Source organism: Lepisma saccharinum, chromosome 2 (genome assembly GCF_977018435.1).
Source record: "Lepisma saccharinum chromosome 2, izLepSacc3.1, whole genome shotgun sequence".
Taxonomy (NCBI): Eukaryota; Metazoa; Arthropoda; class Insecta; order Zygentoma; family Lepismatidae; genus Lepisma; species Lepisma saccharinum.
Window position 1 is genome coordinate 147,447,338 of NC_139230.1, and position 17,240 is coordinate 147,464,577.

The 17,240-nt window shown below is 38.1% G+C and overlaps 1 protein-coding gene across 2 annotated transcripts in view; it reads right to left on the minus strand.

Annotated features, from left to right (window-relative positions):
• Nucleotides 1-17,240, minus strand: part of LanB1 (laminin subunit beta-1) — a 296,443-nt gene that overhangs the window by 150,780 nt on the left and 128,423 nt on the right. For both annotated transcript variants that reach the window (XM_083117589.1, XM_083117588.1), the window contains 2 exons: nt 2,409-2,539; nt 856-1,024 (listed from right to left, as the gene is read on the minus strand). In XM_083117589.1, the coding sequence (XP_082973715.1) occupies nt 856-1,024; nt 2,409-2,539 (300 nt within the window). The remainder of the gene's footprint in view (nt 1-855; nt 1,025-2,408; nt 2,540-17,240) is intronic.

The window sequence follows — 17,240 nt, forward strand, 5'->3', positions numbered from 1 at the left end:
GCCCCTTTTAAACCCAAAATTGGCTGTTTTTGTATCGAAATTTTGCTTTTTTATTTAACAAAAATATGTGCCTCTATTCATTACTAATCGTCCTCCTCCGTAGCCGAGCGGGTTAAGGCGTTCACTCGTCTTGAGATCGTTCGCTGCGGGACGGCGTAGGTTCGAATCCGGCTCTGGTCGGAATTTATTCGGCCTACGTATAGGGCCGGTGGCAACCCACCATCGTGAGGAAATTGGGGAGCTCCGAATGAGTGAGCGGTAACCCGGTCGAGAAGACCTACAACGGCTGGGGGTTCGTCGGGCTGACCACCCGTCACCCCAATACTGGTCTAAGATCTCCACGCTATAACAGGTGACGGAGGAACAGTGTGGGAGGGAGACCAGCAGTCGGTAGGTAAGCCAAGGCTCTCATAGGGCTGTCGCGCAGTGGTTATATATATATATATATTCATTACTAATCAACATGTGGCAGCAATGGGTGGACCTGCTTATGTGTTTGGTGATTTTTTATTTTATTTTGCTGTGAATAGTTGGAATTTTGTTGAATACAAAGTAACTCAAGGTAAGACAATTCAAAGGGAGCTAACAGGAAAGTTCACTAGTGCCAGTTACAAATTTTGAGAATTACTGTACACATCACAAAAAGATCCATTAAGACATCTCTTACCATTTATGCACAACTCTCCCAAATCCCAAAGAGAGTTATGAACACACACTATGTATGCATTTTTTCTGAACAAAACCAACTCAATGTTATTTGTATCCATATGTGATATGGATTAAGAGTGTAAATAAATTGCCTTAACATGCTTGATGCACATGCAGTAATATATATGTTTAAAACAGCAAAACTACCTGCCAGGTTTCTCCAAAGTCATATGACCTCTCAATTAACATGGCTGCAGGTCGGAAAGTTTTGAATGTAATAATAAGATGGGTGAAATGAAATTCTGCCTCTAAATCCAATTGAATTGTAACATTTTCAACTCCATTTTCTGATTGCCACCATGACCGATGACGACCTCTGAAATATTAAAAACAATGAAGCAACAAACTTTTCACACTATTATTTTAAAATATTGAATTTTTAATACTGAATAAAATAATATAAAGCAAAGTTCTGCTCTGATGTCCAGGATGTACAGTGTGCAACAGGAAAAATTATCATCTAGCAACCAGGATTGATTGGATTGATTTGTTGTTTTAAGTCCACTTTATGCACAGTAAGGCTAATTGGGACTGGACCTACAGTTTAAAGTGTGATCCGAACCACTATGTGCCTCCACCAGGAATTGAACCCGAGACCCCTTGATTACAAGGTGACGACACTACCACTGCGCCATCGGGGAGGCCCTCTAGCAAACAGGGAACAAATCAACGGTCAAGATGAATAAAGATATGAAGAGCATTTCCACCTCAAACCTGTATTACATATTGCATTTTGCAAACACGGGTATGTTAAAATATCATGAGCAAATGCATCATTCTATTAAGTTTCAACTGACAAAGCATGGACCACATAAAAACAAGAAGCCTTAACATCCTTGTAATATTCCTTTGCACGCCACTGCACATCTTAACCAACTGTTCATATGATTCCAAAAATTAATGTCTGTACTAAATTTCATGCTAACTATCCACCAAGTCAATTATCTAAAGCTGGCTTTGTGTGTTTATGGAAGAACATAATCAATGAAACAACTCCCTCATTGATTTACAAGTTTCAAAAATACTATTCTAATAACTATGGAATCTCAAAGGAAAGAAAAATTCTTCACTAGTAGACAATGAATAATGAACGCAAAAGGGAATATGTGACATTACTAGTTTTGCAACATTTTCTAATTGTATGTAAAATCCTATTCATTGGTAATTTCTGGCAGTGGTTTATCCACACACCCCCAACTCTCCCTCAAATTTTCTACATCACCCTATAATATTTTAAACAAAGCCACAATTTATGCTCATTTTGGCACTAAATTTAACATAACAACCTCCCTACAAAAAAAAAAAAAAAACATCCCCCCAAATTGAACTTGGATACTTGGATAAACCCATCACTTCTGGTATAGTGTTGTCAGACATTGGACCAGAGCTTACTGTTAAATATGATGTTACATGGAATTAGACAATGTTGCCACTAGTAATGTACTAATAATTTCCTTACCATTCACTATTTATTGTCTACTATTGTGTCACATTGATCAACTTGCATATTAGCAGACACAAAATATGCACAAGAGAGTGTAACTTTAGTTCATAGTAACATTGTGGACATCTGAATATTACCACAATACCAAAGGTGGAAGGAAAGGTGCATATTGAGGAAACTGTATAATTTGCTCACTGTGTAAATTAACACTTCAACTTTTCTAAATTCTCACAGAAATACTGTTGAGAATACTTACCCTGGGGTATATCGAAAAACAATATTTTCAATACGGTGATTAAGAGCAGGATTGCCTGGATATGGCTGCCGTGAATCACACCAGAAGCATTTCTTCCTATCTTCTAAATGGGAAACTATGCAGTAACGTTCCTGGAACCAAAAATTAATTGATATTAATGATTATATTAATCATTTGTGAAAACAAGGATTCTACAAAAACATACACTGTATAATTTCAAAATCAAATTTCAGGAGGATGAGGAATGAATGTAGAATATTGGAAATGGTTGTTGAAGTAAGTCTGAAGTTCAGAGAAACTAATTTGTTCATTTTAAAGACAGAAACTATCAATTTGTGACTAATTATGCCATGATGGTATCAGTCATGGTGCTCAAAAACAGCTGTTGCCTGATGTGTTCTTTTCATTGAATAGGTGTGCAGGAGATGAAGGAAAGTGCTGAGATACAGTGATGCCCATCTGCACCAACACTGATTTACTAATAAGTATGAGTAAACTTCCAGTTAACCCACAAATCGGCTGAATATCTGCTGCACAAGCAGAAACCACAAATAACCTCAGAGTAAAATGAGGATCAACTTTCCCCTCCCAGATCAGTGAGTAAAAGTGGAATTAACCAAGATGCAGTGCAACAAGAGCTGCACAGAAAGGCTAATCGGGACTGGACCAACAGTTTCAAGTGGGATCTGAACCACTATGTGCTTCAACCAGGTATCAAACCTGTTGACCCCTTCATTACAAGGTGACAACGTTACCACTACCCCATTGGGGAGGCACTCACAAAGAACCCCCATGCCCAGTCTGGGATTTGAACCTGGGACCACTGGCATCATAGCACACTGTGCTAATCACTCAGTGGTGTAGCAGCTGCCCCCGCAACACCCACGGTGCAGGGGGGCCCCAAGGTGTCTTGAAATTTTTAATAATACCAGAAATTCAACAGATAGTGTGGCTGATAAAAAAAAACTATTTACGAAACAGATGGGGGTAAAAAAAAGTCACAATTCAAAGTAAAAATTCTTTAAGGTGAGCACTCATTTTATTTAGAATAGATATCCACAAATTTTGCTGTATTATAAGAATCAATGGGCACCATAAATAACTTTCATGACCCAGTGTTCATTATTATTAATTTTAAAGCAGGGAAGAACTGCCTCAGCCAGAAGGGCCCTGGGCAACATAACATGTGGGTCCTCTCTGAAATGCTGAATTAATATACTTGCAGATAGCCATCGATAGGTAAAAAAAACTCATACCTTCATACACAGTTTATCGTAAAATTATAGTGGATAAATTGTCTACAGTTATCAATCCAGGTCTTCAGCCATGCAATAAATAGTCAAACTTCATAATTCATGGACTTGTGCTACTAATATTAGTTTTAAGTAAAGAGTTTAAAATGTAACTTTCCACTAAATATTTTTAAGGGGTCTCCAGGGTTCTTCCTACTCAAATAAGTGTTAAAGTACATTTCCTACATTATCCACGCCTGTCAAGTGTTTCACTTTATTCTCGATTCTTAGCTATAGTGTGACAAGGTAGTTGATTTTTCTTTGAACTGTTAAACACTTCAGAGGGGCCCTGAAACTTAGTAGGAGGTGGGGACCAAGGAGGCAATTATCCCCTTGCTCAAGGTCTAGTACCAGGCATGGAGTGGAGCATCCATGTAAGCCGGGCTTACACTTTATTAGGTCTAGTAAAATGTATGTAATTATATGGCAAAATTCATAAACAACTTCAAAGTTCAACTCGGGCCAATACCAGTCTTTGAGATCCTATTTGTTAGATTGCAACACTTCAGCACCAGGCGGAACATGGGAACTCCCGCCTTCTGCTTGAGGAAAGTTGTAAGCCATCTGAATTTTGCATTACAAATTTCTGACTGCGAACGAGGAGTGCCTACTGTCGCCTACCGTATCTGGATGGAGAAAAGGAAGGAATATAGGGAGAAGAGCGGACCAAAATCCTACATGTGTAAACCTATGGCCAGAGGCTGACAGCAGCATTGCAAACCTCATGTTTAGAAAAAGTGTTGTTCATGGACGTCTGCAATATTTCTTTCCACCAGGGACGATTAAGCAAAGAATTTTTTCAGGGGTTGGGGTAAACTAGGTATATTTTCCCCATGATGGAGTTGCCTCCTCAAAAGATACTAATTCAATTTGAAGTTAACATTTTTCTGCAACACCCTTACAATAATTAACATAATTTGATGCAACTGAAATGAAATTATATGTGTGAAAAAGGTTGACATTTATTTTTCAAGAATGCCCCTTCTGGACATCCATGGTGTAGTTTAAACTCCAAAATAATGCTACATACTACAAAATTGTTCTGGGATTTTCATATTAATATTCATTAAGATTACTTTATAACAAAAACATAAGTATAAATTCAAATGGTTCAACAAACGGCATGGGTTCAATGTTATATGTGAAAAGTTTGATAAAATTCAACCACCACGAAAAGCAGCCCTCTTGTTTTATTTATATCCCCAACTTACAAACAACTTTTTTAACTTGTGCGAGATTTAGCACCATTATGCTTGGGTTGGCTTCACTGGCTAACCGTGAATACATGCCAGCAAGTCACAGGTCCCTCAAATGTTGTTGGGTATGAATGGTTGGCTGCAAAGGAAATTTGAGCCGGTGGTGTTTCAAGAAGCTTTTTTTTTTTTCAGGAACAGGGAATTCTGAAGCAAAAACTAACAGGAAGGGAGGAAAGGAGAAACCTAAAAGTGAGAGGGATACGTGAAAGCTAGATACACATTAATGTGCTAAACTCTTGTTTCTGTTTCTTGCTTGTAGGAGAGCATAAACATCAGAAATATTAAGATCTCTGTTTTCAGTTTATGTTTGAACTTAGCTGGTAGTAACTGAGCTAACAATGCAAAAATTTTTTTAAAAAATCAAGTGTTAATGAAAACTGAAGATTGAACCAATTTTACAAATCTCATGTCAAATATGAACCAAATATTATTAATTACATAGTCCGTGATTCAAACACTCTTCGAACAAAGTACGAAAAGCCTGATTATGGTCTTTTAGGAGCTAGATTTGCTTTTACACTACCTTAAGAAAGCACTTGCATCTCCTTTGATAGAAATTTCTGGATATGTCCCTACAAGTAGTGAGCATTTCTTTAATTTTTTTTATTTTATACTAAATATAGGGAATTTTAAGGCAAGAGAGTGAATTTATTTATATCTGAAAGGGATATTCCCCTCAGAGTCTGAAACATCATTGCTTTGAGCAGTGACGAGATTTTGCATCAGGTTTGTTTTTGTTCCACCCCCTTGTTGTGTGCTTGTTAAAGTCTCGAGGTATTTCTTTTGCGAATTCCATCTATTCAAATCGGACTGATGTCCCTGTGATGTGGTGTGATAGTGAAGTGCATTATAGAATAAAATGAGTGTGATTGTGAGGTGGGGTGGAGAACTTGTTGAAGACGCCGTTGTTTAGCAAGCATTTTGCTGCCAAGAAGAAACTTTCTCTAGCAGGCATGGTAACAGAAACAAAAAATAAAGTGTGCCGATTTTGTGATTCATGGTATGAAGCTGATACTTGGTTATGCGGTTGTAAAAAGTATTCAGCACTTTTCTGTTTCCTTCTGTTTTCGTTTCTTTATTATCATTATTCTTCATTTTATCTAACTTTGCATATTTTTTATTGTTACGTTACTCATTGTGATAGGAATAAGACTGACTTAATTATCAGTTGAAATGTTGTAGATTCACAACCTAGCAAAGAGAACACCAGGCCCAGAGATTTATCCAGAATTTTTAATTTGGTGTAGTGTAACTTAGTTTTTAAGCTAAAGTAAGGTAAGGTAAGGTAAGGTAAAATTTAGTGCCAAAATTAAAGTTTTGTGAAAAATTCCAGGAAGTGTTCTGAAAAAATAGGGGGGGGGGGGGTCGATGTGTGTGGAAAAATCACTAACCATGTCAGCTCAAAAATAAGAACAACGGGAAATAGCTTTCCTCATGCTAAGCTTACGCTGTTGGAAAGGTCATGCTTTGCCACTGTCTTGTACCCCATCTTCTGTAGCACAGTGCACGAGTTGAATGACACCATTATTTTGGGTTATTTTCTGAAGTTAATTTTGCTTTTGTATTAAAACTTTCTTTCGAACCAGTTGTTCTTTTCTGGTCTATGATTTTATTATGATCTACAGTCCTCAAAGCATATTTTTTTAGCTGAGAGTATGTTTGATTGAGTTTGGGGATAGAGAGAATGCCTATTTTCATTGAGTGATGCATTTTCCATAAATAGACTCCCATTGCAGCTCTATTACACCTGTCTCTCAAGGCTGGAGCCGGCGAGTATTTCTCTCTAGTAGATTCCAACTGACCTTGGGTCAGCATGAACAATCTAGAGGTCCAGTTTAATCCACCCTTCTGTTATTTTCCATGGTGTAAACATTATAGTATTCTCCATAATTTTTTCACTGAAGTGGGGCCCCCGATATTTTACCTGCGGGAGCGGGGGGCACATAAAACTGTGCTACACCACAGTAATCACTCTACCATGGAGGCCTGCTCTGTAGTACAGAGCAGGCCTCCAACATTTGCTCATGCCGTACAAACATAAATATAAACCCAGTAACTGGACAAAGTACACCACTGTAGTATTATGATTGAGTGTGATCTTTTTTTTTTTTGACAAGATGCACTTGATAATGAATTAATTTTTAACCTTTTTCACTCTAGATTGATAAAAAACATTCCAAAATGTGCTCTTCTTCAACAAGAATCACAAAATATACATTATACTTAGATGTACATTTAAAGAAAACAACAAAGTATGCTGTTTTTATTGATTGGATTTTGCATTTGTTACAATAGCAGTTGCTATTTATTGTGTAGAAAACTGACAAATTACTACATATAGAATAATATGTGATCAAATTTTTAGTACAACAAAGAAAAATAAATATGAAAAAAAATATTACATAGCAATGTAAATATTGGCTATGAAACAATCGTGAATACTATGGAGGATTGTGCAATTACACGTAAAAAAAGGTTTTCTACATGACATGTAAATTATGTGTAAAAAATGCATAAAATAAATATAAAACAAAGTACATAAAAAGTTAGAATCAAACACAAAAATGAAAAGAAAACATGTTTTTTGCAAAAGTTACTGTTATGTATGGCAGTTGGCAGAAAACCAAAAATGACTTTAAAAAAACTTTCCTTCAAATTTGTATGTGCTCTTATATTGGAATTTTACAAACTGCCATATTCACATTCACATCATAATTAGTCTATGCAAGTGCATAATACACATGAAAAAGGAATTTGAAGCTGTTACTAAATATTTGAAATCCAATCCAAATAAATTTTGTTAATGATTGTGTCTTGTTAAGTAAAGTAGGGGGCCCAAATTTCGTCCCTGTGCCCAATTTCATCCCCCTCGGTATCTTGGCCCTGTAGCTAGGGGTGCAATCAGCACTGGCACTCCAGGATTGGGGAAGGCACACAGAGCGAGATGTGAAAATTTTGGGCTCAAGACAATTTATGGTCCGGTGTAACGGAGAAGTTTCGGTTTCATGAACAGGTAAGTTCTTGCAATATCATTGTTAGCAGTCATTTACGCCCAGTGTGAGTGTAGGTTTTATATTCACTGCATGTCATTGGCTTAGGTACGTTTTCAATATAAAATGGTGTGTGCATTGTGTTCCATCAAGGTCACTTGTTGAAAAGCTAGGAACTGCCATGTTAGTTTGAGGCTTGTTCTTAATTTTGTCACCCATCTTGTTCCTAATTTTGTGCTCGGGATTCGCTGTACAAATGTTTCATATGGTTCCACGAAACATGCTCAAGCACCAAAAGCTGTGTGCAATTTATTTGTTATACTTGCTTGGAAGACTAAAGGCTCATCTTACAAATAAATAATAACTAAAGCTCATCTTACAAATAAATAATAACTTTAAGTTTATTTTTTCAAGTAAACATAATATTGTTTCTGACTTGTGCTATTCATGTTTTCAGTTTGCTACATTCGACTAACTATGTTCATTATGCTCACTTTTGTAATGACTTTTTGTAAGTAACATGAATACCTTGGCAAATCATTATTACCCTCTTTTTTCCGATCTTGTTTAGGGAGACGAAATTAGGCATGCATTTTTTGGTTTTGCGATATGAGTACTTACTAAATTAATTTGTTTTGATACTAGCAATAGATTATACAAGCACTTTGGCTTGGTTTCCAGGTAAAGAGATAATTGACGAAGGTTATATAAAATTTTGGAGCTCTTAAGTCATTTGGTATGGTCTCCAGGTAAGCAAAAGTGACTAGGGAATGATATTTTGGCCCCCTACCTTACTAGCACAAGATGTATATAAGGTTTCTCAACATTTAACACATTGGGGTCTCACGACGGGCATAGCCCGCAGTGCACTTAAAGTCAATGTGGACGAACGACGGGCATAGCCCGTCCTGCGGTATGAAATCGCTTTGCCGATTGAACGATGGGCTATGCACGTACTTCGTCTCATGCGCGTGTTCATTCAAGCCCCTCTGTTGAAATTCCGACCGCTAGGTGACTCATGTGCCTATTTTTATCTCGCACCTGCGACTGTTTGTTGTCGGGTTGATGTACTGTGCATTGTTTAGAATGGCGGCGTTAGATCCAGACTTTATAGAGGATTCGGCCCCAGAGTTTGAAGTTAGCTACGATTTTGATGATGCAGATGAATTTAAAGATTTGGAAGGTAGGTTATATTCGTAATAATTATTGTCGACAATATAAACAGTGTTGCAAACTTTAGTATTTTATGAATGAAGTGAGAAGAGGTAATTTTTTTGGGTCTATTCATCTTGCCTCTTGCTTGATTCTCCTACATGCACTGATGTATTTTTAGTTTTTCCATTCATTATTTTGTATAGTGTATGTGAAATGAAAATTTAATTTATTTCGTTTATTTATTTATTTGTTTAATTTTTACAGATGACGCAGAACCAACTGATACATCGTCTGGTCCTGTCCTGCAGCCACTTTTTCATACAAAAGATAATTACTTGTAATTTGTAATTATTTTTTGTTATGTGCACATAAGAAGTATTCTTATGCAAGATTCAAAAGATGTATTGATAGTTTATGTAGTTAATTATTGAAATTTCCAGATTACGAACTTAAAATATCTCTATATTAACATTTGTTACAATGTTGTACTTTTTCCTCCTTCACAGAACATTGCTGAAAAAAATATTAAAAAACGTCCGAAAATGAAAATAAAATTTAACAAATTTTTGTTCATTGAAAAGAGAAAATGTTGTAGATTTAAGAAATACGTGGTAAATAAAAACAAATTAAAAATATTGTTTCTATGATTTTTTGAAAAACAACCAAAAACCGCAGACCAGAGGTAACAATGCTGTATTATGAGGCCAGACCCGAATGTGTTAAAAATATGTGAAAGAACAATTCTATTTTTTTTAAATTTCTTAGTGGGGGTGAAGGCATGAGGTGGATGCTTAGACAATCTTCAGAAAATAATGATTTTGTGCTGAAACATATAAGAAAATTAAAGTTTTAACTGTAATATAATTAAAGTAGTTTTTATATTACTAATTTACTGGTTTTCTACGCAAAGTAAATTACTAGTAGTAAATTATGTGTAATTTACATAAAAAACATAACAATTAGATTACCTTGCCAACCCTGATAGTATGTGGAGGTGGATGTATATATTAAACTTTACTATGAACATTGTTGTAAGACTATGTACTGTGATTTGCACGTTGCAATACAACATAAAAATTTATTCACGTAAATGTCATTTTCTTTCATCTACGTATATTATGTAGGCTATGTGATTTTCATTCTAGTTGCTTATTGATATTCAGAAACCAATATCCCTTATTTTTCCTTCATACATTTATAATATTCATTAAGCAAAAAGCACAGTTTCTTACAAACAAGAAATTGATGCTAAATTTATTTACCATTACACCCACCCTTTCTCTTTTTTCTATCATTCAGCCACACCATGAGTAGAACCAGACTTTCTTGAAATAGCTAACCAACCCTACTTTGGTATGACATTTAAGTACTTGCTTTGGGGATAGCTACTATCCTAGAATAAACCTCAGGTTTTGTTACTTGCTTGGCCTGTTATGACTTTCAGATTGGTGCAATGGAAGATGATCGATCCTAACTCGAGGGTTACCCTGACCCATAGATTTTAAAACCCATGAGTTTGTGCAACGTTGGTGCAAATGGTCATGAACCAATCATACCTGACAATCTAACCTACTCAAAATGTATAAATAGTCACACTGTAAGTACAGTCACGGACACTTCTGGCTTGTAACGACCTTATTGAAGAAGCACTGAAGCAAGCCATCCATGTCTGACCACCAAGCGCCTTGTGACTAGACAACCCAACCAGCATTGCAATTCTGCGGCTTGTATACCAGTCACGGGTATACATCTCTGTAAATTGAGTAGTGATGCCAAAGAGAAATACGAGATGAAGATTGTCGATCGTAATGTCTCGTGTTCTCGACATGGAATAATACTCGGTCCACGTTACGTTCCATTATTTAATGTTGTTTGGGAACGAACCTGACGAACTGGGTTTATATTTGCACTCCTTGCATTACAGTAAATTCCATATTTTACAATTATATTAATGCTTTGAACGAAAATAATACCCAGAAAAACAACGAACACACGTGCACACCACTCTTCTCACACACATGCACGTGAAAACAAACACACAAAGCTAAGTTTTAACTTCCAAGTGAATGTCCAAATAACAGTAAATGGAGAAGCACGATGTGCGAAACATGGGACTTTTCACAGAAAGAATGCGTCTATTTTTGACATACAGGTATTGGACAAAATAATGGAAACACCTGTGGAAGTCGGAACATCATGTATTAATACGGTGTTGGGCCACCTTTAGCATGTAATACAACTTGGATTCTAGATGGAATAGACCGATACAAGTCCTGAATGGTGGTGAGAGGAATTTGAAGCCATTCTTCATGCAGCACAGCCTCCAGCTCAAGTAGAGACGAAGGAGGTGGAAATCGACGCTGAACCCTGGATTCCAAAACAGCCCACAGAGGCTCGATGATATTCAGGTCTGGGGACTGGGTGGGCCAGGGAAGATGTTGAACCTCATCAGCATGCTCTGGAAACCACTGTTGAACAGTGCCAGCAGTATGAATGGGGGCATTATCATCCTGGAAGATGGCATTCCGGTTTGGAAATAAGGTTTGCACCATTAGGTGGATCTGGTTAGCAAAGATTTCTCTATACACTGCTTATGAGACCCGACTGTGTAGTAATGTGACAAGGCGGCTGCCGAATACCATGATATAATGCTCCAGACAATAATAAAGCCGCCACCATGTTTGACAGTCGGGCGGTGACAGTCCACATCGTATGCTGCCGAGGGTGTTCGCCATACAAACACACGTCCAGTAGTGGGGAAGAGGGTAAAGGTTGACTAGTCTGAACAAATGACATGTTTCCAGTCCTCCAACGTCCAAGTTTTGTTGTCATTGCATCATGCACGTCACCTTCGAGCTCTCGTCTCAGTTATTAGGGACTTGGCAATAGCAACACGCCCATGGATACCCATTTGATGCAGTTCCCGCCTCACTGTTTTGCATGACGCGGGGTGTTTAGGTACTGATTAAGTTCTGTAGTCACTTTGGAGGCCATTGTTTTCTTCTACAACGTCACAATATGCTTCAAGGCCCGGCAGTCCCTTTCCTGCAGCTTCGTCTTTCAACCACTATTGTGCTTAGCAGACCCTGTTTCACCGTGCACTGTGCATGCGGTCATGACTTTCGAGACCGTGACTTGTGTTACACCGCATAACTTTGCTGTTTGGCTCACAGATGCTCCAGTGAAACGGGCACCAACAATTCGACCTCTTTCAAACTCCGTCAGGTCTGCTATACTGGTCAATCACTACACCTGAACAACGTGCACTACCACACTGCCTCACTCTACTGTCAGTGCACAGTCCATACTACCTGCAACAAACAAGAGAAGGTTGATTTCCGCCGTGCTCAGTATTACCAGGCACATTGAAACTATGTCCCACTTCTGACTCGTGTTTCCATTATTTTGTCCAATACCTGTACGTGGTATCTATTAATAGACAATGAAACAATTATGAGAGAAGTTAAGATGCATTTTTGTCTTCAGGTGTTGAGGAAAGAAACAGACTGACTGGAAAAAAGAAAACATCGTGTTATTGATAGAGTGTTGGTTAGTGTACAGAGCTTTCACCAGTGCAATCAAGGTTCGATCCCCACCAAGGTCAATTTTTTTTATTCTTTTCTATTAGTGAAGAAGTATGTACTATTGTTTTCTAGGCATTTTGACGAAAGGATACACATCAAATTTTTTCGTTTAATCTGTATTTTCATTCTTCTAATAAGTTCTCTATCACAAGGGGATATAGAGATTCTCTATCTAGGCGATAGATATCTTCTCAATGGTTCCGTAGCTACGATTCTCCAGTCCCTTCCACCCACTTGTCTTATTTATTTACTTCATTCATATCAACTCACGAAATACCATGAATCTAACGAAAACACACAGATATAGTTAGAACAAGAAACACACCTCGCGTCGAAGGTTCCAGACTCTGAGTTCTGGCTTTCTTGCGAGGGTGATTATTCCTGTGTGTCTGTTTATCATCTTTGTCTAAAAAATATTCCTCATTATTGCCGTGATTAACCTAGGGAGAGACCAAAGCGACTGAAATAACAAAAGTACAGAAAATGCAAGACACATCTGCCTAGGCATGTTATACCTTGGGAATTAGCAATCTGAAAATAACTTGCGTTTCAGTCGACTACTTGCGAAAGAGTTTTGTGTTGTCTCGTTTGGAGTGTTGGTTATCGTGTTGAACTAGCATGCGCGTAACCCGAGTTCGAGCCCAGCGGAAGGGAAATTTTTTTTTTGTCTAAATTCTTCCAATCTTATTTATAAAACTGAGGTTTCTGCAAAACCTTTTGAACTGCATGCCACTTCGTATGTTGGTAATCTGAAAGCAGCAAAGATGAAAATTTGTTGTTACGAAGCGACGATGTATTTGTGTATGTGTTGAAAAAATGCAGTTATTAATTAGTGAAAAGCATGCAGCCACGAGATTATTGAGAACGCTTCCTAGTTGTCAATGCTGATATGGCAGTAGCTACAGTCTGTCAACACACACCAACTTTCACGTTCCCCGTAAAATGATTACCTTTCCACGTATCAAAATCATGAGTGCTGTCTAAAGCAATACTTTGATACTTGCGTTTGCATGTTCGAATCTAAAGTAATATCAAGATTTTTCCCCCAGCAAATGACATTGAAACCATTAATAACTGTTTGCAATGCTATATTGATACCATATATGGAAAGAATAAAAATGGAGAATTTCGCTTAAAACAACTTATAAATATATTAAATTATGTGGATACCTGATGTGAAACGTACGATGTACGATCAGAGAGCCTGAATGTTGCATTGAAAACTGCAGAGAACGATGACTGACTTATGAGCAGTGAAAGGTTTTTCCATGCTCCAATGGGATTTTATTTATAACTATTGTTAAACATTGTACAAAAGACACACTTTCCCAACATGGTCAAATTGACTTATCATTTGTGTTTGCTCTGTAGTGAGTAGTCTGTGGAGAATGCTCTAGAAGAAGGTTGTATTGTACCAAGAATGTAGCAATGTACATCGGTCGCGGTCGGTCGCGTTAGACACTAATAAAGTGTTAATTAACTGTTAGCACGTGTTGTTACTCCTTGTACCAAGTTACGGAAATATCTGCGCTGAAGTTCAACAGGTTATGGGCCCAGATACGTTCCCACTGCGACCGTGAAATTTGGTAGTTTGTCGGAGTGCAACAGTAAGTGTCGTCGTCGTTTGGAGTACAACAGGAAGTGTCCTTTGTCTTCCTAACCGGACTGGTGAGAGTTTTACACTTTCGGAAGAAGCGTGTTTCGTTTGCTGCTGAAGATGGAGTTCAAGACAATAGTAGACAAGCTGGAAGGTGCAAAGAACTGGCCGAGATGGAAACGACAAGTGGAGCTGCTGTTACGACACCACGATGTCCTAAAAGTTGTGGATGGCACGTGTACTTCTCCACAGGAACTAGGTGCTGAGTGTACTACGGAAGATCTACGTAAGTACGAAGCATAGTGTAAAACGTTCCAGAAGGCAGACATTATGGCACAAATGATATTGATGAATAGTATGGATGATGCAAATTCGGAACTTACCAGCACGTGTGATACATCTAAGGAAATTTGGAACAAACTAATGTCAGTATATGAACAAAGTTCAGCACAGCGTTTGGATCGATTGTCAGAGCAGTTCTTCAATCAATCCAAAGATGCAGCGGAAGACATTGCAACATACGTGTCCAAATTACAGAGAAATTTTCGTGAAATGAATGACGAAATGGAACGTCTCACGAAGTCCAAGGTTCCAGAACTGCTTCTAATGAGTCGAATCATGTCTACCTTACCTAGTGAATATTTTGAATTCAAAAAGTGTATGGGAATTGGTTCCAGTGGAAGAGCGTACTGTAGACAGGCTAACTGAACGACTTAGGCTAATTGAAATGAGACTTCCCAACAAGAGTAGTGACACAACAGCTTTTGTGGTAAAAAGTGATGATCCGAAGAGACACAAGAAACGTCCAGAAAAAGCGAAAAAGTGTTTTAAATGTCACAAGGTAGGCCATTTTGCCAAACAATGCAAGTTGGTGTTAAATAGATCTTCAACCAGTGGAAGTGACCGTGTTCCAGAAGGAGGAGCATTTGTGAGCTTTGAATCGAACTGTCCTGTTTCAGAAGTTTGGATTGCAGATACTGGAAGCACAGCACATATGACTAACCGGAAGGACTACTTTCTACAGTACCAAAAATTCCCAGCACCAAAGGAATTACAGGTGGGAAATAAAGCCATCATATTAGCACATGGCTAGTGGTGTAGTGAATGTGGAAATGTTGGTCAATGGTAGGTGGGTGAAAAATCATCTTCGTGATGTGTGGTATGTGCCAAATATCAGTAAGAATTTATTTTCTGTGAACTCCACTACAAAAAGAGGTTTTCTATTCTGTGCAGACTCCATGAAGTGTTTACTAAAAAAGAATGGTAAGGTACATGCATGGGGAAGTGTTACTTTAAGTGGTTTGTACCAAATGCACATGCGTGCATTACCCCCCAAAAATCCTGCTGAAGTGTGCTTAGTGTCAGCTTCCGATACATTGCAGCTGTGGCATGAAAGGTTGGTACACCAAGGTAAGCAACATGTTCGGAAGTTTCTAGTGCAGCACGGAATTGATGTAAAAACTGGTGATCAGTTTTGTGAAGGCTGTGTGGTTGGCAAGCAACATCGTAAAAGTTTTGGACAGCGGGTTACTCGTGCAGAAAAACCAGGTGAAATAATCCATGCTGACGTGTGTGGACCAATGCAAACAAAATCATTGGGTGGTGCACTGTATTTTGTTTGTTTCAAGGATGACTTTTCGAAATTCCGACGTGTGTTTTTTCTGAAACAAAAATCTGAAGTTGCTGCAAGACTAAAACAGTTTTTAGCTGAAGTCAGTTTGCAGGTCATGTAGTAAAAGAATTGCTCACTGACTGTGGGAAGGAATTTGATAATGCGGAAGTGAAGGCTTTGTTGAAAGAAAAGGGGATCAATTTCAGAACCACCATGCCTTATACACCTGAACAGAATGGAGTTGCAGAACGTGAGAACAGAACATTGGTTGAATCTGGACGCTCGATGTTGCATTCAAAAGGTCTTCCAGTGAAACTTTGGGCTGAAGCAGTGAATACTGCAACGTATGTTCTGAACAGAACTGGACCAACCACTGTAGAGAAGAAGACACCATATGAACTTTGGTATGGAAAAGACTTACCAAGTGTAGATCATTTGAAAGTGTTCGGAACAGAGTGTTTTATTCATGTACAAAAGCAAAAGCGACAGAAATGGGACAAAAAAGAGCATTAAGGGTCTTCTGATTGGTTACTGTGATGAAAAAGATGGTTACCGCATCTGGAATCAGAAAACTGATAAAGTGTTGCTCAGTCGTGATGTTATTTTTTGCACGGAAACAATTTTGCCAGTAAAAGAGTCTTTTGAAATTGTTTCACCAGAAAAATCAGTAATGTTTGAATCTACTGTGGAAGAACCTGATAGCCCTGGTAGTGAGTCTGCAAACTACGATGATACAGGAAACAGAAGCATCACAGGAGATGTAACTGGGGGAAGTGAACCACGTTATGAATTGCGAGATCGTCAAAGGGTGCAGAAACCAGTGTGGCAGTCAGATGGTTATGTGTTACAGGTAGATTGCTTAGAACCGAGCTCATATAAAGATGCCATGTCATCAAGAAATGCTGCAGAGTGGAAATTAGCAATGGAAGATGAAATGCAGTCTTTGGCTAAGAACCATACTTGGATACTAGTTGAACCTCCAAGCAATAAGAAAGTTATTGATAATCGGTGGGTTCTAAAAGTAAAGACCAAAGCAGATGGCAGTATCTACAGATTTAAAGCAAGACTGGTAGCAAAGGGTTATCTACAGAAGAGTGGAATTGATTACGATGAAATCTTTAGTCCAGTGGCTCGATTTGATACTGTACGAACTGTGCTGAGTGTTGCAGCTTGTGAAGGGTTGAAGTTAGCTCAATTTGATGTGAAAACAGCTTTTCTTTATGGTGAACTTGATGAGGAAATCTATATGTGTCAACCTGAAGGGTTTGATGATGGGACTGGTCGTGTGTGTAAGCTAAAAAGGAGTCTTTATGGACTGAAGCAAGCACCTCGTTGCTGGAATAGAC